Below are 22,154 nucleotides of genomic sequence, written 5' to 3' on the forward strand. Positions count from 1 at the left end.
ATAGTGCCATGGGTTAAGTTTGAAAATTCCATCCAAATTTGCTAATATTTATACTATCCCATGACATGCATTAAAAAATTTGTATGGAAGGCAGTAATGTCTGGAAATCACCAGCTGCTAAGTGTGTCTGAAACTATAGGGGCTGACTTACGAACATTAAACTGAAACCTGATATTTTTAAAGCTTTCAAGGCAATCCGTTTTAAAAGCACCCAGGTCAGAACTTTAAAAAAAATACATAAGAAATGTTCATACCTGGTTCATTTATGTCCGATAATAAAACAAAATCCTCTTTAAAAGTCTTCAGTACCTAGTAACAGCCCCATGAAGAATAAGGGGGCTGGCAGGGGAAGTTGTCAGAAAATTTAATTTCCTTTCATTAGCTAGTCTGCTCCACAAATCGGTGCTTGTTAAGTTCAAAGCAGTCCTGAAAGCAACATCAGTTTTAAGTCTTTTTACTTCAGTCACATCTGTTAATGAGATTTTTCCAAATAACAATTGTTTTAAGTCAAGAGATAAATCTAGCAAAAAAAAACAACCCCCCCGAAAAAAAAAATCTCAGGGTTTACTGTTTTATTACACCTTGCTGCTTTCCATGACCCTGCACCCTCCAAATTTTAGCTAAAAAGGGATAAAATGCATGAAAAGGGTCATTTAAGAATGTTAGTGGTTTCCACACATTGAGTTTGAAGGTTCTTTGTTCCTGCCTGTGACAGTTATGCGAGAATACTTCCCCTTAATAGCCTCTCTGTCAGGAAGTGTTAAACCTGCCAAATGCAGACAATTAGAGCCTCTTGAACAAAATGCAGGAAGAGTGATGACTGATGAAGAGCTACGATTATAGTCGAGAAGGAAACTTTTACATTTCTTTTCTCTTGCAAATTCACCCATATATTTGCAAAACAGAATTAAGGGGGGAAGCAAACAGGGTAATTTTTTTTCACTTAGTTACCTGCAAACAAGTGGCTAACTGATACACTGCAGTCCACAGGAAGACAAGCTGCAAATCATTATAGGGAAACTTTTCACTGCCACTGTATTTTTATACATGCATACGACAACTTTAAGTAATAAGCGGCATCGTATCAGCAGCACTAATTGTGTCACTTCTGGCTTGAAAAGACTGCGCAGCACAGTTATTAATTTACAATGTTTCAACATCTGTTTCTTTTACAGTTCTAATATATTAGAATCTGAACGCTGAAATACAAGGGAAAAAAAAAAATCAATGCATACTCAAATTCTTTAGCCTTCGAAGAGAATTTCCAAACCAGAAAACAAAAATATGCTGTGCTTTAAAGAGAAAAATTAATGCACAGAAAAACCCGAACAACTGACATATTGAAGTCTCTGGTAAGTTTTCTAATCTTTTTCCCTAAGAAAGTACGTTTTAGTATCATGAATTTCACTTGTGGATTACATAAATACAGAATTCAGTTCCAGTACTCAGAAAAGGTTAGGATGGTTATTTTAGATTTTTGGTGCATAGAACTTATGGTATTCAACATTTGCCCAAAGAGAGCAAAAAACTGAATGTTATGACACTGCCTAACACACAAGTCCATATGTACAAAATATACAAAGCCACACTGGAACTAAAAGCATTCTGAATTATTTTTTTAAAAGCAAGAGTCCTCAATGATTTACTGCTGTTTCCTCCAAAAACACATTAGCTACACTACCATTTTCCCAAAATAAATTGGAGACTGTAAAGAAATATATAATTTTAGCACCACCTTTTATTGTACAAATAAAAATGTTCAAGTAACCGTAGAAGTTTATAAAAATCCTAAGAGTTATAAAATGATGTCATACTGTTTTTACAAATAGGTGATTCCACTGAGTTAGGGATACATAAAATACTCATTTAGCATAAGAATTCCTAACCTCATAATTTCATGTACATGCCTCTCAGCCAGGTACCAGCAGGTAGAGACAGAAAAGCAAATCTGTTCTTGATGTAAAGGAATGCTAGGATAAAGCTGTTTTTTAAGAGACTCCTAGAACTGTAGAACATTTTATTAATTATGAAGAACTACATAATAGTTCTCATGGTTGAGGGCATTGGCCTTAGAGAACCTCCAGTTAGTTCATGTCTAGTCTCCTACCATCTCTTCAGCAATACAGTGATCAATTCAATACCAATACCCCAATGCAAAACTCATCCAAAACAGGTACCCAAAATTACTGTTAATTACAGTAAATTCAGAGCCCTGCTGAAGACCTTTAATGTGTCTACTGACATCAGTGAAACTAAGCAGACACAGAGACATTATTCTTCTGGGTCTACATCCAGCTGTGTTCTACCAGCCATAAAACCAGATTGTACGTGGTGAAACAATACAAAAATCATTCTTCCCCTGCCATTCCTTTGCCAGTTTTTCACCATGACATGTCCTTATACTCATTACTCAGCATCTACTTTCTCCTTGTCACCTATTCCCCTTTACTTATTTACAGTCAATACATCATCTGAGCTCCAACTTGAGTACAGCCATTGCTCACAGGATTAATGCTAATTCTTTTGATCAAGACTGTTTACCACTACCTCTTCCAATCGGGTTTTAGAAAACTAACTGTACTTACAATTAGCAGTAGTTAATTTTGAAATTAATTACTTTCAAATGCTCTCTGGCTGACAGCATGAGACTCTGGTTCCTTACATGTGTAGACTGGACAACCCTTGCCCCAGCCAACTGAGAAACTTATCCAGGGATGAGAAGAAAATTACTCTTCATAAAACTGCCCTCTCCACTCCCATTCCACATCTTTCCATTCTCAGCTTCATATTTCAAATGCTAGAGCATCTGCCTGTATGAGAATAGTTAGTTGTGTCTGTTATGCCAAGCATCCTCCTCTTCAATCCTTCCAGGTCTTTAAGTATACTGTTAAAGGGCTTCCTTCTTTTACATTTAATTTCTACTCACTGGGAATTTTTCTGCATGCAACTTCTCCAAGACGTTATTACAAAAGCTTAGCAACTACAGTGCCTCCTATGTGTAAGTGCTAAGCAACATAAACAAGAGAGGAAAAACGTTCTTTATTCATGAAGGACCTATGTATCTGCAGCACTATTTAACAAACTCTTCCAGTAACCAAGATTTTCAGTGCAGTCCTGAGTTGAATAATGAAGTTGAATAACACAAAGTTATTACTCTGTATTTGCTTTAAGTATTAATGCACAAAGAATATGTGTAACAGATCTGTCTTAATTTCTGGTATCGTCAGAGGCATCAATACAGTTTTCTTCCAGCTTCTCTAGAGTCTACCTTAAAGATGAAGCCATCTATAATCAACTCAAGTGTCAACCCGACATTTAACTCCTTTCAAAGACCTTTAAAATTTTTATTTCTCAAGAAAGAAAGCCCTCAAAGATTTTGAAAGATTCATAACTGATCAAAATAGGTCTCCCAGGAATGACAGAAATCCTAAACAGTCTCTAAGTCTTTGTGTGTTGCTCCTCTGAGGCACATATTTAGATCCATAGCAACTACGACAATATCAATTATCAGAAGCTTTATTTCCTAGAATTGGTAATCAAAGCACTGGCTAACCTAAAATTTTCAGCTCCCCTTTCTGATGGAAACTACAATGCTGGCATCTGTGGACTTTCCTTTTTCTTATTTGGTGGGTATACTGCAGGTTGTTTTTTGGGTTTAGTTATGTATTCTTTTTCATCAACAGTCTTCAAATAATTAGAACTGGTGCAAGGCTGAGGTATGTGAAACTGATATGATATGGACACCTTGGGGTTAAGCAACTACCACATAGTTCCTTTCAGTAGCAGAAGATTGGAGTTGTCAACTCAATCCTACATTCCAGTTCCTTCGCTTTTAAGAGTATCGTTGCCCATTGCCAACCAGACCACTAACACTTCCCTTTCATGTTAGGAAATTCAGATAATTGTCAAAAACAATGCAATTAAAGGTTTTGGAAACAACTGCATACAAGTAAGTAGATCAGTTTCACTGGTTCTATGTCTACCTGTTTCATTAACCATTATCCTATTTTGTCATATTTGTTTCTTTGTACTAGAGGAATAACAGACCTTTACATAATAATTAACTGATAAAGTGAAAAAAAACAGTATTTTGAGTATTTGCTTCTGCATTAGAGGAATTTTTGTGGTGTTTAAATGTTATCTCCTAATTAGATGTTTTTCTAGAAGTTATTTTTCAGGATTTCTAGGAGGAGATACAGGATGTCAGACAGAACAGAGAACCTTATGCACAACAGCTTGGCTGCTGTTAAATGTTATAAGTACTGAAGGACCACATACACAAGGACTGCTAAAACATGCAACAAAAACCTGAAAGAGTACAGTGTTCAACTTGCCACTGCCAGACTTCAGCATGGGCACAAGTGCCAGCCTAACACTCATATGGAGCTCCCCAGATAAAGAAGTCTTTCCACTTTTACCTCTTGCAGCATATCCCACTACCAGTCATTATACAGACCACACATTTCCATCACAAGTACTGAAAAGTTCTCTTGGGCATTTTGACAACAGCTATTTTGTGATTTTATCATTCTCTCTCACAAGTCAAGTTCTCCAGGCAGCCTCACTGAAAGAGGTAATTTTGTAGAGGCTTAGCCCCTTAGCGCTCTACTTACCTTTCTCATTTAGTTGGGTTTTGGGTTGGCTTTTTTCCTCTTAAGAGTCTAAAATCCAACTTAGCTAACACTCTTTTTCATGCATTTCAAAGTTTCACTCAAACTTTATTTGAAAAAAAAAAATCTAACTTGACATGTAAAGCATAAAAATTTCAATATAGGAAGTCAACATTTTATAATACACAAAAGTTTTAAGTGTATACAATAAAGGTTTTAAAAGAGAAAAGCATGTTTTAACTACATTAACAGAGACAATATAACAAGACACGCAGGAAAGCTTTTAAGAGCCCAGTACTTAAACACTATAGCACAAAATAAATGAAAACTAAAATTTACTTTAACTCTACAAACTACAAAAATATTTTTAATGTTTCTTTAGAGAACTGTTGAAAATCATTCCTTCTAAAACCACAGGAAGAACACTTGCTGAAGATTCTGACAAAGAGCCACTAACTTCCCCCATCCTCACCCCGAGTTTTGCAACATATGAAAATCTGCACCATCAGCAAAGACCATAAAATGGAAATTTGACGCCCTTTAACAAGCTCCAGTGTTAAACTCAGGACTGTCAAGATGTTGGCCAACAAGAAGACCTGAGAAATGTAAAGATATGCAGATAGTTGAATCCACATCTGGCATTTAATACATTTAGCTGCCCTCATGTTAAATTTAAAATATTTTTAGAGACTCCACTGAAGAACTCCTTAATACATCGTTTATTATCATGGATTTTCTCTTCTTTTCCAAAGCTCTCTTGCTAGCAAAAATCTGTACTCCATTTTTAATTACATCTTACTGAAAAAGAAGATAGAATTATAATTAGATTCTGCATCAGACCTTCAATAAGTGTACTTTGATTTAGACACTGTTCCTACAGTGGGCAGACAGTAATTAAATGATTTCTCACCTTGACTACTCCATCAAAGCCAGGGATCGTGTTGACCTTTGCATTCTTGGCTAACAATTTGCTTTCAATCTTGTCTCCCATAGCTTGAATAGCATGTGTGTCAGGTCCAATGAAGGTGACACCTTCCGATGCCTGTGAAGACAATAAAACTTTAGGAGACAAAAATAAAAATCAGCTTTTCTTTACACAGGTATTTTTCTCCTTTTGAACTGATTAATACAATAATGTTTATAAAACAGTAATCTGTTTATGTAACAACCTAGCAATATACTCACATTTCAGACATTAAAAATGTGTATGACCTTGTGAAACTATGTATACACATAGATTCAAAGCCCCTATAATTAGCATTTGTATAAATCAAAGCCAGGCCAGAGAAAAATAGCTGCAAGTGAAGGTACTCCAGTCTGAAAGTTCAAAATATCCCTTTAGAAAATAGAGGCTAGTTAACTCACCCTTGAAACAGCCATAAGTGATTTACAAAGACACACTTGCTAAACTCTAACTCTGAGAGGATCATCCAAACACCTCGAACTCTGTCAGGCTTGGTGCTGTGACACTTCCCTGGGGAGTCCGTTCCAGTGCCCAACCACCCTCCGGGTGAAGAACATTTTTCTAATATCCAACTTAAATCTCCCCTGACACAACTTTAGGCTGCTCCCTTGGGTCATGTCACTGGTCTCTACAGAGAAGAGATCAGTACCTGCCCCTCCTCTTCCCCTCACAAGGAAATTGTAACTGCAGTGAGGTCTCCCCTCCATATCCTCTTCTCCAGGCTCAACAGACCAAATGACCTCAGCCACTCCTCATACGCCTTCCCCTCAAGGCCCTTCACCATCTTCATTGCTCTCCTTTAGACACTCTCTAGGAGCTGTATATCTTTCTTATACTGCAGTGCCCAAAACTGCACACAATATTAAAGGTGAGGCCGCACCAGCGCAGAGCAGAGCGGGACAATCCCCTCTCTTGACTGGCTGGTGATGCTTTGCCTGATGCCCCCCAGGACACGGTTGGCCCTCCTGGCTGCCAGGGCACTGCTAACTCATATTCAACTTGCCATCAACCAGGACCCCCAGGTCCCTTTCCATGGCACTGCTTTCCAACACCTCATTCCCCAGCCTGTTTGTACATCCGGGGTTACCCCATCCCAGGTGCAGAATCCTGCACTTTCCCTTGTTGAACTTCATATGTTGGTGATTGCCCAGTCCTCTAATTTGTCCAAGTCTCTCTGCAGGGCTTCCCTGCCTTCGAGGGAGTCAACAGCTCCTCCCAGTTTTGTGTCATCTGCAAACTTGCTTAGTATCCCTTCCAGTCCTGTGTCCCAGTCATTTATGAAGATGTTGAAGAGCACAGGGTCTAAGATGGAGCCCTGTGGAACCCCACTAGTGACAGGTCACCAGTCTGATGCTACCCCATTCACTATTAACCTCTGTGTTCCATCCATGAGCCATCTGCACACCCATCACATGATCTGTTTATCCAGATGGATCCTGTGAGAGACAGTATCAAAAGCTTTACTGAAATCCAAAAAGATTATATCAACTAGCTTCCTTCCCTTGATCAGTTAGGTGGTCATAAAAGGAAATCAGGCTGCATAAGCAGGACTTCCTTCTCATGAAGCCATGCTGGCTCTGACCAATGACCGTGTTGTCTTTCAGGTGTTTTTCAATACTTCCCAAAATAATCTGCTCCATAACTTTACCAGGCAAGTAAGTGCCTCATAAGAAGTGAGACTGACAGGTCTGTAGTTTCCAGGGTCCTCCTTCTTGCCCTTCAACGTTCACCAGCTTCCAGTCAGCTGGGACCTTCTCCAGATTCCCAAGACTGCTCAAAAATTATGGAGAGTTTTGCAATGACATCAGCAGCTCTTTGAGGATTCTGGGACAAATCACATCATTCCCCATAGATTTGTAGGGATCCAGCTGAAACAGTAGATCCCACACAGTTTCAGGGTTGACTGGGAGTTGGTCATTCTCACAGCCATGATCCTCCAGCTGAGGGCACTGAGACCCCCTTGGTCCTTCATCCGTGTTGAAGACAGGCAAGGAAAGCGTTAAACACCTCTGCCTTGTCTCTGTCCCTGTTTGTGAGGTGACCATCTGTAACAGGACAATGATATTTCTATACTGCCTATTGCCATTAATGTATTTGAAAAAGTTCTTTTTATTGCCACTCACATTTCTGGCAGCTTCAACTCCAGTCGAGCTTTGGCTGCATGAATTTTCTCCCTACAGTGGTAAGCAGCATCTCTGACTTCTTCCCATGTCACTTGATCTTGCTTCCCCTGGGCACACACGTTCCTTTTTTGACTTATTTCTAAGACAAGGTCCCTGCTCAGCCAAGCCAACCTTCTGCCTCCCCTGCTTGACTTCTGACACTTGGGAATTGTCTGCTCCTGTGCCCTTAGGAGGTGATGCTGTTTTTTTTAAGTTGGGGAACAACATCCTTCTATTCATGATCTTACAAGACCCGAGAGATCCCAACATGCCTGGGAGTCATCACTTTCACTGTCAGCAGCTTCCTAGCATGAAGAGTATAACAGCAGAAGCTCTAAGTAGGCAAGTTCTCATCATCCTAGCTAACAGGGTGCTAGAAATAGAGAAAAGATCAGATAAGCATTACAGACACACCAGGAAGCTCAGTGCAAAGACACCCAAACCAAATGCAGAGCATCACTTCTGCTACAAAGGATTGTTAGCTTCAATTCACAATGAACCAGCTGAGGTTTCATCTCAGCCCAACTCTTCTCTACTACATTCAGCTTCTTAGCTCAGCAACTCAGTAATACTGATTTGATTAATGGATGCCTTACCAAGCTGGGAAGAGTGCAATAGGAGGAAGGAAGAGAAAGGACGACCAAAACAAGGATGCAGATCTATAATTATTTAGTGTTCAAATCCTTTGGCACTACAAGAAATTTACTTTTTAAAGAAGCAAAGAGTTGACACATGAAACCATTGTGGGACAAAGTTTGGATCTGACTTTTTCAGAAAAAAAAAGATTTTGGTCTGAAAACTGATACTTCATCCTCTCTTAACAAGGGAGTTGCAAACAGGCACTTGCATATACCTGAAGATAAGGTAGAGTTCTCTTCTGTCATCAGACTGTATTCCAATCTCAAAAAGCTGTGTAGAAAAGGTTCATTTACATACTTAACAACTGGAGATTACATTGTCCCTCTTGTATCACTTCTTACCTGGAAACACCTTGTATCTACAGTTTCTGCCACAACACTGGCATTTACATCCTGATCAATACCACTTTAAACTCCATTATGTATTGCTTCCTCTCCTCACTTTCTTCTCAAAGTCTACCACTAAAAACATGGACTCACCAGAGGTCAAGATAGTGGGCCCAGAACTTTTGCTGCCCTAACAGACCATCCAAGACTTCTATCTTGCAGTCTATTTCCGTACTCTCACAGTATTTCTCTCTCTCCTCTGACTTTGTTCTGATAGAAAATAAACCTTCATTCCAATTGGGGGTCACTGGAGGGGATCGAAATTGCATTCATGACATCAGCAAGCACACACCTTTCCAGCAAAAGGCATATAGGGGACATTGTGCTTGACTTACTGTCTCATCTCACTGGCCTGTGGTATGGACTTTCCAAGTACCTGGTTCATTCCCTGCTCCTGTCCAAACAGGTAGCTGGATAAGAAGAGAACAGTACCACTCAGGAGAGATTCATGAATCACCTGAGAAGGAATGCTCCAGGCCATTTCAAGAAATTAATCTTCGCATCCATTATATTTTTTACATGAATCCTATAGAGCTGTAATATTCCACATGGATACAGCCAATGCTACTTATCAAAAATTAGGTACCAGATGATATGTAGCAGATTCACATTACTCTAATGCAAATATGACCTGGTACAACCTGCATCTTTGTCTTTTTTTAATGTATACTTTTCATAACCCAGAATTTACAAACTGCACTTGTCTAGACATGCACCTCTTGGCTTTAACTGCTTTCAACCTTTGTACCTTACACATGGTGAACAAGCAGCAGCTTAGTACCACCAGCTATTCCCTGATATGGTTAGTCAATTTGGGCAGTTACCACTGCCAATTACTTTCCAGCAACAAAACCTGAAACACAATAGTTTAACTCAATGTGATGTCACAGGACATCTAAACCCACATCACTCTGCATGCTGCAACATCCATAAATCAAAAATAAGTCATCAAACCAAAGGAGCTCCACTGGTTTCCAGCCAGTATGTCTAACCATCTCTTACACAGAAGAAATGTGCATTGCCTGACATGACTTGCAACTAACTTTAGATAAGCACACATAAAAAGACTTTGTCAGCTCAAGGTACTACTGAACAAACTCTTGAAAGTCTTGCTACAATAATTTAAGTCAATTTAACTCAAAGATGGTTGTTCAAGCCCTCTGCCAAAGCTTCTCAGTTCATCACCAGAAAAGCATCCTGCCTTCTTCACCACCAACCATCACATAATGTAGTAAACGATCTGTTCAAAACTCTACTGCCCAATACTGAAAAAGTAAAAAATAGACCACAAGAAAGAATGTGGTAGAAACATCTTAAGCTCCCACAGATATTTACCAGCACTTCACCATCAGCATCCTTAGTTTATCAAACACATAGAAGTGGTGAAACTGTACCAGAAAAACTTCTAGTGTCTGATAACAGTCTGTCCACAGACAGACTTGTTAGTGTCATAGCAAATACTAGAAACTCTGCTGTACATACACAAGCTTACACACTGCATATCAAACAAGCTCTTCCAAAAGTTCTGTTACTCTACATATTCATAAGCATATTTCAGCCTGGAAGACTAGTTATCCAGCTGCAGGGAACATATAAAGTTTCACCATAAACATGCACCAGCATTTTCTTTAGAAACATGTCTGTGATACCTGCGTATCACTGCTCTACTTTGCACAGTCAAAAGTACAGGCAAAAAACAAGGAATATAAAAGAAAGTTAATTTTTAGTTGCCTTAAGTAGTAGATAATGAATTTTCCCCAAATCCCCTCTATTTTTGAAAGCAGTAGCAATACGTGTAATTGTCATGTAAGAAGAACTGTGAGCAGTTCATGCTCTCTCCCTTTTGGTTTTTTTTTTTAGGCCTGACAAAAGCCTTATTCTACCCTCAGGAAATGTGGGACTCATAATATAGCAAAAACTAAATGGCAAAGTACGACAAGTCAAGGCAAAATTTGGAAAACCCATTTGGGAAGTTCATGATTGAGCTATTTGTTACCTTCACAGTCTGTCAAACACATCTGACTGCTCTGGGAACAGAGTGGGCCAAACAGACCTATGTTAGTGTAAATCACCATATTCCCAACATCTGAAAAGGACCTGCCCATCTGACAAAGGGTAATGGACCTTGTGGACCTGAGGTAATTGAAGAGACTGATTCTAGAAGAGGAGATTCCTTTGCACCTCCTCCCTGAAATTATGAATGCAGATATTCACAACTACTGCATTATACAGTCAGCAGTGGATTCAGCCTCAGTGACAGCACAAACAGAACTAAAGATAGGAGGGAAAACTGCATAATAAACTTTTATACACACTAGCTCCCTTGGCAACATATACTCTTCTGTGGGCTTATGAATCTGTGGTAAACCAGTCATCTCACTGCCAGGCCTCCAAGAGCTGCAGGAAATGATTGAACAGTTCCAATCCAGCTTTAGACAAAACAAGTGATATTGAAATTTATCCTCTGTCTTTTACTATGTTAGTAATGGACAATTAAACACACTTTTTGGTGTCTTCATTTGAGCCAAGATATTTGAATCTGCATGTGACACCAGTTTAACAGGAACAGCTTCAACCAACAAGGAGGTATGCCATGTACAAAAACATGACTCTCAAGAATCTTATATTTTCTTTTTCAGAATCATTCAGTGAGGGGATTTTTCCATTCACAGCATGCTGATGTGGCAAAATAAACTCCAAGTGCCCAGTTGCTTCCAGGTGCAAGCGCTCCCATAATTATCCACAGAATATACCACACAGAAGCAGTGGTAATAATAAAGACTTTTTGCTTGTTCCTTCCCTGGTACCTGAAATGGCTAATTATAGGAAAATGTTTCCCATTTCTGATGAAGAAATGGATGAGAGGATAGAGATCTCAAGAGCAAATGTAGCTGCTCTACCTTATTGAAAATAAACTTTCATATGTAAACACAGAACTGGTTTTAAACAAATTCATGAAATTTACAGGAGAACCCAAACAATCTGTTACACAGTGCCATTGAATCACAAGTTCTCAAACTCAGACTTACATATGATGTTTTCAGGATTATCCAAACTCAGAGTGATACTTATGGAAGACAGTAACAGTAATTCAGTCAGGAGGAAAGGCCTTAACCTCAGACCTGCTGGTTGGGTATCCCCCTTCTTTAATGGCAGGTTTTAACACTCCTCAGCTGACCTAGATGACCAACATGGCAGACGATGGTCTATTTTTTAGAGTGCTTTCCATCATTTTCCTGAGATGCAATGAGCTAAACAGAAAGAAGCTTAATGGGCACTTGAAGGAAGGACCACATGAGCTGCTGGTGCATGCAACTGGGAACAAGAACGCTCTTTTGGGGTAAAGCCTAGGTATTGTCATGGATCACCAAAAGTAGTAATTCTGTAGCAGGTCAGTGAAAAACAGTTCCTCCAGTCTTGGTTAGAATGAAATAAGCAGAACTTGTGAAGACAAAGGATCTTCAGAATATACACACATGAAAGGTAAGACAATACTAACTGTACAATAGCATCCTTCATTAGAAAAAGTGTTTTTACAAAAGGAGTCATGCTGAACAAAAGCAAATTATGACCTTCTGTACAGGCTTACAACAGAGTGAATACAGTATGTTACGTAAATCAATGGATAGATATGCTAGAAGGGGAAGAGCTGTAGCCAACTGTTCTCTGACTATACCTGCCTTTGGCTACTGTAGTTACTTCTGGAGGTTTGGTTTTTGTTTTGTTTGAGAACTTTGGAAGAAGACAGATTATTACAGTCACCTTGAGTTCTAGAAGCAGCAGGTAGGTAGACTGGGACAGCAACTAGCCTCGAAAGCAAAACGTAAATTGACAATTGGAAAAGTGACAGTGCCCAATGAACCTTGCTAGAGGAAGTAGGTGGTGACAAAGAACTGTGCTTCCCAGACTGTCAGACCTCATGGCTTGTTCCAAATTCTACTTCAAAATCAAAACTGTTACTTGGGTCCAAAACACACAGCAATTTAGAGGTCAGAACTCACCACACAAGCTATGTGACACTACTGTGCCATTTTAAATATCTGTACTTGCTGTCTCAAACAGGAGTACATACTGTAAGAGAAAGTAACACATTGCAAGTGTTTCTTTTGAAAAGAAAAAGCTAGCAGAATAAAAAAGCCTTACCTAAAATTGAACACAGCAGCAAGAAGTTTGTCTCACTTCTTAAAACTGAGTTTAAAGAACACTAAAGCATTTTCAAAATCACTACCTTAAGAAGATAACTGCTGAGCAGCAATACCAAAAAAAAAAAAAAAAAGAAAACTAGAATACAATCATTTTCTTGGAAATGAACCAACACAGATACCAGTTTCCATGTTTAACCTTTGGCATGGGGAGGGAGATGTGTTAATAAATTCCCTTTAAACCATCACTCTAAGAAATATTAACTGATTCATTTAACCCTGGTGTGAATCTGTTAATACTGGTCTCCAAAGTATAGTTTAAACTATGCAGAGCCACGAAAACCCATTCATCAGCTACCAGTACGACCAGAAACTTCTGACAGACCAAATGCAAACAGGCCTTATCCAAGCCCCAAACATGCTTTCTCTGAAGCAGGCTGGGAATAGAATGCAGGAACAGCATATAGTTGTATATCATATATATATATATATATAGGCATATTTATGGGGGTTTTTTAATGTAGTATATGTATAGTCAAATGCTGGAGGTGGGAAGAGAGAACTCTGTTAGACTACTCTAAAACTCAGCTTAAACAAAAAGCACAGTTGTTGAACCAGTGTAAACACAAGCTAAGGCTACTTAACTTCACTGTTCCAAAAAAGTGCGCACCTCAGAAAAGGTGCAGGACCTCCTGCATAAACACCAGGGAATGACCAGAATAAAATTAGATGCTCAGCATCTAATTTGAGCACAAATGCTGCATGGAAAATAGCTTTTAAATAAACTTTAAAGTCATCTACCCTTTAATTCCACAGAAGTGGTAAGTTTACAAAGTAAAAAAAAGGATCAGGCTGATCTGTAGACATCTTCCTTATAAAGACACAAAATTGTGAACTCGTACTATCATAGATTATATGTACAAAGAATAAATGTACTTGAAGGGATTTAATTCTGCATTTCAAAATTAAACACTCTCATTCACCAAACATTTCATAGTGTATATTATAACTTCTAAGTGGAAAAAATCGTTGCAGATCATATCTTTGAAGGTGAAAGAAGCACAGAAGCAGCTTTTTCCAAGTACCCAAAGCACAACAGACTAAGTACCACCTCTGTGGCTCTACACTTAAAAGTTTTCACTTAGAACTTCAGCTTGCTGATCAGATCCAAACTTGATAATTTCACTTCGAAACAATTAAACAGTTTAGATGATCTATATATTTGTCTGTCCAGAACCTAAATTCAATATTGAATTATCTGAATTTAGAAGCATTTCTCAACTATAAAATATAAAACTTGAACATACAGGAGTTTGCATGACATGCCATTGTTAATGATTAATTGCTTCACCATCTATGAAACATCACACACACACCACCTAAATGCACAGGAACTTAGCCCTGGTATGCTGCAAAAAGCTTAAGTATTTGACTATATCAGGAGTAAAAAATACCCAGAAAATTTAGGGAGAAACTTGAGAATTTTCCCTGGATGGTTTCCATATTGCTTTTCTTTACTTCGTGGCATTGAAACCATCCTTGATTTTTACATGATAAAAGAAATCTGTGGAGCTAATCCTAGAAACCTCTCTCTGTTTCCATGCTTAACACCTCCAGGCGACAGAAAAGACAAAATACTTCATTTGCATCCTTAAACATTAGAAACTGCGAATGAGCCTTTTCAGCTGCAAATGTTATTGCATCTACATTTCCAGAAGAGAAAGAAGGTTAAACAGCCTACTCAGGTTTATGTTAACTCATCTCTTTTTAGCACTGTGAGCAGCACAAAGAGCAGAGAATGCGGAAGCTTAACAGCAGAACCTCTTTCTTCATTAAGTTCAATTAGATCCTGGCAATGGATATAGCTGCTGATTACATGAAGATAAAGAGAAGAAATCAGGTATGCACAAAGGAAATGGCAAACACTAACAAGCGTAATCTTAGTCCTCCGGACCATCTAGGCTCATGAAGACCATTTCATTTTTCATGCAACACAAAATAGTTCTATCAGTTGCATGACCACACAAGATTCTGCATGATGTAAAAGTAGCATTTGTTTAATCATTAATTCAAACTTAGTTTAAAATGTGATGTGCCAGTGTTGCACAAAGCCATCCTGAATATGTTAGTAAGGTAAGAAAGATTCCTTGCTTATCAATAAATACTCCACCCAATTAAATAATAAATTTGAGCCACAAATAGCCAAATCTATTAACTACTTGAAAATACAATTAAATACAATTTGTCCTCTGAGAGTATTAGATCTATTGACTTTTTTTTTAATTAAGATTCAAGTTACATATTTTTAATTTGCTTGGAGGAGGGAGAAGCACTTGGAATTACCGTATTGAATTCAGCAGAGAAAGTTAGCAGCACTTTATTTTCTAGGACGTTTGGTTCTAGTTTGGAAAAAGTCTTCAGCTTTGCAAAGAACATTCAATGATATGTTTAACAGAAAATAGACATTAGTCTAAATGAAAACCAGGCAGTCATGGAGAAAAAAACGGGACAGATCGATGAGGGGGAGAAACACCAGAGGATCACTGTAGCTAAAACAATACCTCACATTATCAAGGACCCAAGTTTATGACATGGACAAAATTTTCTATGTCAAACTGAAAGTTCAGTAGGGAAGACAAACTAAATAACAAACAGTTCAAAAACCCCAATGTTAGAGCAGATTAAGAAAATGCATGGGCACAGGACATATATTCTTAATACAGCCACACTATTTCTCCTGTCCTAAAGCTGCACGTGAAGCTTTGCAAATGTATACAAAACACAAGCATATAGCTTGATTAGTAAGCACACTTAGCAATACCTTAGCTTGTGTTTTTCAAGGGAAGGACAGAAAAAAAACAAACCAACCAAACATGAAAATACATTTAGAAGTCAACAAGTAATGAAAAATTAGCACTGTGTTATTGAGATGTTACACTGAGTTTGCAGTCAAAGGATATTAATTATATGCCTGCATGTTGAAAAAAAACTGTTCAGTATTTTTCCAGACATTCTACAATGCTTTCCAAGTTAGGTGACCATGATTATATTTATACTGTATATTCAGAAACCAAAATAAAACTCATGATGACTGTTCAAGCTCTCACCACCCTGAATTTACTGAGGATTTAAGCATAATCACAACCAGGAAGATAAGTGACCCTAGAATCGCATTCATAATAACCACTAATAAATACATTGAAAAAGTGTCACTTCTCAAACATTGTAGAAAACAAAGACATTGAATAAGCAACACTCTTGATAAAAACAAGAGTGTTAAAAGCCCACTGCCCTGACTAAATTCTAACATGGATAATTCCATTCTACTGACCTACAGTGCCCTTCTCTTAGCTGGCTTGTGTACTTTAAAATCCTCTCTGTCCTCACAAGAAGGCTACTAATTTACTTCCTGACAAATAGTTGCAATTGCTGATATCTAGACAAGTGTTATTTCTTCAGCAGATGTAGTCATCATCAAACATTTGATAAAGACTGTTTCAAAGACCTTCAGAGAGTTTACGAAGATGCCAGAAACTACACTCAAAGACACAGAGCAGACCATCAAGTTCACTTCAGAAAACTGGAAGCATCTGCATCTCATTAGTAAACTGGAGTTATTTTCCCCACAAGAAGAGAGTCATTAAACAGCATTAGATTTAATTTCTGACAGTCAAAAACCAACATTATATTATAGACAGGCATATTTATGAAAAAATAAATCTCACGGTAAGTTATATTAATAAACATCAGTTAAGAGCTAAAGAAGCAGTAAGTAAATCAGCAACAAAAACATGCATTGCACACAACTGCTTGTGGTTTTGTTTGTTCACCACCACCACACCAAATCAGGTTTAATTCACTGAACCAACACATTGCCTTCTACCAAAGCCAAGATATACTGACCCTGGAGTTACTAAAAAAAAAAAAAAAACCTGCCACAAAGTAGTGACTCAAAGAAAATACCCCCATCCCAGGATCCAATTCCTCCTGCCTCTCACAGCCCAAGCAGCATCTGTGCAGCCATCAGTTTGGGAACCATATGACTTAAGAATAGCTAAAAGGGCAAGGAGTGCTTAGAGGATTGTGAAGGACAGTTCCTAGAAGGGACAATGGCAATTGTGACAACTTGTCAACAAATATACCATCACCAGACATATAAAAGAGGGTACAGAAGGGAAAGCATGCAGAAAAGGTATAAGCAGGATGACTGAAAACTACGCTTGTGGCTAGAGATCCTGTGGCAGTCACCAGCAGGCAAGAACTGGGAGTTACATGAAGGCAGTGGTTGATCAGATGACTGGCACATGTGGTAGCTGCAATCTAGAAAGGCAAGAGTTACTGGATGAAGGTGGTCAGACATAGGAATGGGTAGCTCAGAGAGGCTGTGGAGTCTCCATCCTTAGAGATATTCCAAACTCAACCGGATATGGCCCTAAGCAACCTGTTTCAGTTGATGCTGCTTCAAGAGAGGAGAACTAGGTCTCCAGAGTTTCCTTCCAAATTCATTTACTCTATAGAGCCGAGAGGAGAATATCAGGAAGGTTATAGTCTCTGGTCAGAGGAGAAGTGTTACAGCAACCAACAGTAGAGAGGAACCTGGCACAATCCTTGTTAAAAAGCAAGACAAGACTCTTGTAGGTTGTCTGAGATAAATGGATATGGATCTTCCTACTGAATCTCACAACATTCATTTCTTGCAGAGAAAGCAGCGCCTTGCAATACTGATCTTTCTTCTCTTGTAACCGCTGGTCTCTCTGGCCACTTATTCCTACATCTGTACTCAAGTATGCTGTTCCCTTAGCTTTGCAGACAAGTGATACCCATTAGATCAATGAAATAATTGTTAAAAAAAAAATCCAAAAGGTTCCCATCTCTGAAATGCAAGCCCATTCAACTGCATTAGGTCACCATAGGATACAGAACAGTGCTAGGAAGACACAACTGGAGGTGCAAGCAGGGGCAAGAGGGAACTCCCTACACCGGCACTGGAATGGAAGCACTTGGGAGAAGCAGCTAAAGTCTGAGGGAGGGAAGATGGTAAAGCAGTACTTCTATGATACCCTCTCATCAGTTGAGCAAGCTCTACTGTACATATGGGATAATAACATCAGACAACACAGTCACAGCAAAAGATACCATTTCACAGAATTCTGTTAAGCACTACTCTCTCATCTCCTACACTACTTATTTGTAAAAGGATGCCTGTAGTAGTACTAGTAACAGAAGATGTTCTTATTCAAGTCTTACACACAGTTTCTTGGAGAAAAACAGACTAATTACCCTGTAAAGAAAGATAACTACCTCTTATAGCTGCCCACTGCACTTAAGTAAATGAAAAATTCCTTTTTTTTTCCTTTGGAAAGCATTCTAAGAAAATTCTGATTTTTTTTCTGTATGTTTTAACAGTCAATGTACATAGTTCTCCCTCTGATTTCCATTTTTGCTCTACTTACATGAAGTTTACATTCAATATTATGAACAGAGATATGTGTGATTATGTTATCCTCTTAAATGGGGATGTTCAAATAAAGTTAAGAAAAGAGGCTCATGTGCTTTTGTAGCCAAACTTTAAAAAATTATTCCTGATTTTATTATCTTTAAGTAATAGGACTTATATATACAAATTTGGATTTTTCACCAAGCCCTGTTCTTATTTGCACATATTCTTGCATGAACCAAAAATGCAGATTTGGCCCTTGAACCAAAAATGCGGATTCTTTGCCTTCAGTGTAAAAGCAAAAACAATGTGTGACCATAAACATCACTAAATAATACAGAAGTTTCAAACTATTTTCAAAGTATGCATACATTACACTTCTTGGCTAGGGTGAGGAAATAACAGCGGAATTGGGCACATTTAAATCTAAAGAACAAAATGTGATGGACAGGCAGAATTACATCATTCATAATGCTACAACTTTGGGATAACAACCTCTCAGTATCTCAGTGTCATAAATAAAACAAGTCAATAATATGTATCGATATGTAGTACCAGAGAATTTACAGGCACTTAAAATCAAGCAACCCATGAGATCCCCTTGTGGCCCTGCTCCCCACGGACCTCAACTATTCAGAGCTCAGGATAATGTGTTACAAAAGTATCTGCCATGTATTCCTGAATACCACCAATTCTGAATCTGAAAGATAAATTTCATCTGATGGCTAAGGGTAGAACAGGCTTTTTGGAACAGTCACAATCAAGTTCCTCACCCCCCCCTTTCCAACAGATGGGTCTGAGAGTTGGACAGTCTGGCTTCACTCATGCTATTAAAGTAATTAGACAAACAAATCTGGATCCTGTAAATAAGCATGTACTTGAAATTAAGCAGGCTTAAACAGTTGCAGAGTCTAAATTTCAAAATTTTAGGCTGTAGAGGAAATTAGCCTACAGAATGACAATCTTTCTGAAAAGTTGATATTTCTTTCTTTCCAAAGGTCCCCACAGAAATGGGGATGGCAAGAGGGGAATGAAACTTGGATAAGCAGAGACTAGAGAACTATCAATTTTTATCTGTGTGTATATATATATATATATATATATTTCATTTTAACACAAACTGATGTCTCATAGCTGCATAAGATAGCAAATAAGATCACGGTACCCTGGAAAACTTTTTCTACTTTAGTATTTCAGCTAAGTTATATGAAAATGGTGAAATGGAACAAGTTTTAGAAATCCAATCTCCAGTTTATCCACTGGGCTAGAATTACCTTAAAATTCCTAGCAATCTGGATTTTCACTTGTGAATTGAATGCTGATAAGGATGTGCACCTAGATGTTCCTCAAAGCTACAGCAAAAAATCCTTAAAGGCAGAATATACTCCAAGATACTATCAGTAAAAAAAGCATCCATAAGTATATACAAAAGGTTAAATTTTACCTCCTGAACTGAGGAAGAAAGGCAAAGAGACAAGGAGAGATCTCAACTGCATCACAGCACAAATGCACACAGGGAATGAATGCAGCATGCCAGAGCAACTCTAGAGCCTGATTTTACATTACATTTTAATGAAGTCCCTTCATTATCCTTGTCGTTACCTGCTAACAGTACAACAGGTAGCAGCAAGAGGCTTGTTCTGATGGGCTCAGCCTAAGAGGGAACAAATAGGAAATTTAATTGTCAATAGCCAGAAGTGCTGCACCATGTCAACAAAGTCCATCTAGTGACATTCTGCCACAAAAAAGTGGGGTTCTGACTTCCAGTCAATTTTCACACCTAGTTCATTGCATTTTGCCAACTTCTCTTTCTGGATTACTTATAAGTTTGCTCTAGATGACTCAATAAATGTTAGATCCAGCATAAGGGAGATGGCAGGAACATGATCAAGGCCAAAACCTCCTTGCAACAGCAGGAAAATTTTAGTTTATGGAGATGTGAAACTGCACCTTTGTAAAAATGTCCACAAGAAGAAAGAGGATATTATGGCTCCCGCTCTTTGCTTTGCAGAGCAACCCGAGTACCATGAGCAGCAGGAGCTACAGCAGGACTAGAAACATACAGTCTGGAGTTCCAGGAGGAGGAAAGGCTAGAACAGAATAAGAATTTACCATGCAAGGTCTAGATCATCCTCCTAAAAAGTAATTGGTCCCATCATTGAAACTTCTAGAATGATTAACACTGCCTGTTAATCACTTGTTAAAAAGAATGATCTTTCCCAATTCCCAAACAAGGATGCCTTTAATCAGGGAAAATGTGGAAAGGACCTGCTCCAAATTAGAAATTTTGACAAACTTCAGAGCTATTGCTGAAAACCAGTTCTGCATCAGTAGAACTCCTTCCCCAGGCCTTATCCTTCGGGCACTACCTAAATCATCACAAATGTAACATACAGAAAAATCTCAAATGGATGCAAAGTAAGCATGAAACCATGAATGTAAAGAATTGGCTTGGCAAAGTTTCAGAACAAATAAGAACCGCCACTTCCAGTGAGAAATACTTGTTTATTTTAAATATGGTGTTGCAATGATCTCTCTACACTATCATAATAAAAGATTTCATTAACTTTGCAGAGAAAAATTAAATTTATTCCTTCCCTATGCCAAAATTTTAATCTGTAAATATTTTTGAACAAAAACACAATCTGAAGAGTATATTTATTAGTCTCTGTGTATTAAAAAAAAAAAAATAAAATAAAATCGATGCTCATCATCTCTCCAACAACTTAGAAATTCAAAAATAAAACAACTAAATGAGTACTAACAAGAGAGCTGGAGATACTAGCTATACAAAAAAAATTAGCTGCTCTGACAGAAGATACTCCCATACAGAAAATGGCTTATGAACTAGAACTGGTGCTTAAGACAGACTTTCTTTTGGAAGAAGAAACAAAGATCCTGGCTCCCAAGATTTTCAATACAGAAAAGAAATGTTAAAATAAGGAACTCATTAACTCATGTCTGGAATAAATAATGTTTTCCACTCTGAATATATATACATTTCAAAAGAATTCAAAAATATTATGTATAAGAAGGGGAAGTTCCAAAACTATAGAAACCAAGACCAACACTGTCACTCTTTTCCAGGCAACTATGTCCTCTAATTTAAGGACTACAGTTCAGATACCAGGCCCCTAATCCTAATTTTTATGAATTAATAAAGAGTTTATCCTTTATAAAAACAAAAGTTACATTAAATAGTCTCAAGCTTATATTGTACCATAAATATGTAAGGTTAGAAAATTCTTGGCCTTTGTTGGTCACATTTTAAACAAGGTTTATGCTAAAAAGTTGCTATTAATGGAGGACATGAGACTCTTCCCAGTGCAGAAGTTTGACGGGTAACTGAAAAGAGCAGAGACAAATGCCTATATCTTTAAATACTGCTTTACCCAGTCACAAGGACTGCTTTTATTTCTCTATTTTCAAAAGACTGGTGGGGATTGAGACTTTTTTGTGGTTGCAGGGATTAAGGTTTCCCATTTAGAGCCTCAGGCTTTTCTTTCCCATTTATTTTTTAGCTTACTCCTTTTTATTTTTCTTCAGATGGTAACAGAATTGGAAGAAGGGGAAAAAGGCATAAACCAGATTTTCACTATACACGTGCATATGACATCGAGCACAACAGGGATTTGGTGAGCATAAATAGGTTCTTTGGATTCTGCCCTAATACAGATGAAGTCAACCACAGACATGACTGATATTGTAAGGTAATTCAATTTACTATACGTTGCAATATTCAGCATTACACTTAAAAAATGGAGTGTCATTTAAGTGTTAAACAGTCAAAACTGTGATTGAAGTTGTTACAATC

The 22,154-nt window shown here is 38.0% G+C and overlaps 1 protein-coding gene across 2 annotated transcripts in view; it reads right to left on the reverse strand.

Annotated features, from left to right (window-relative positions):
• The window catches only part of PCCA (propionyl-CoA carboxylase subunit alpha), a 278,565-nt gene that overhangs the window by 197,126 nt on the left and 59,285 nt on the right, over positions 1-22,154 (reverse strand). For both annotated transcript variants that reach the window (XM_051780610.1, XM_051780611.1), the window contains exon 7: positions 5,521-5,652. In XM_051780610.1, coding sequence (XP_051636570.1) covers positions 5,521-5,652 — 132 coding nt within the window. The remainder of the gene's footprint in view (positions 1-5,520; positions 5,653-22,154) is intronic.

This window comes from Manacus candei, unplaced genomic scaffold (genome assembly GCF_025592945.1).
Source record: "Manacus candei isolate 608988 ecotype Guabito, Panama unplaced genomic scaffold, ASM2559294v1 h1tg000014l, whole genome shotgun sequence".
NCBI classification, from domain to species: domain Eukaryota; kingdom Metazoa; phylum Chordata; class Aves; order Passeriformes; family Pipridae; genus Manacus; species Manacus candei.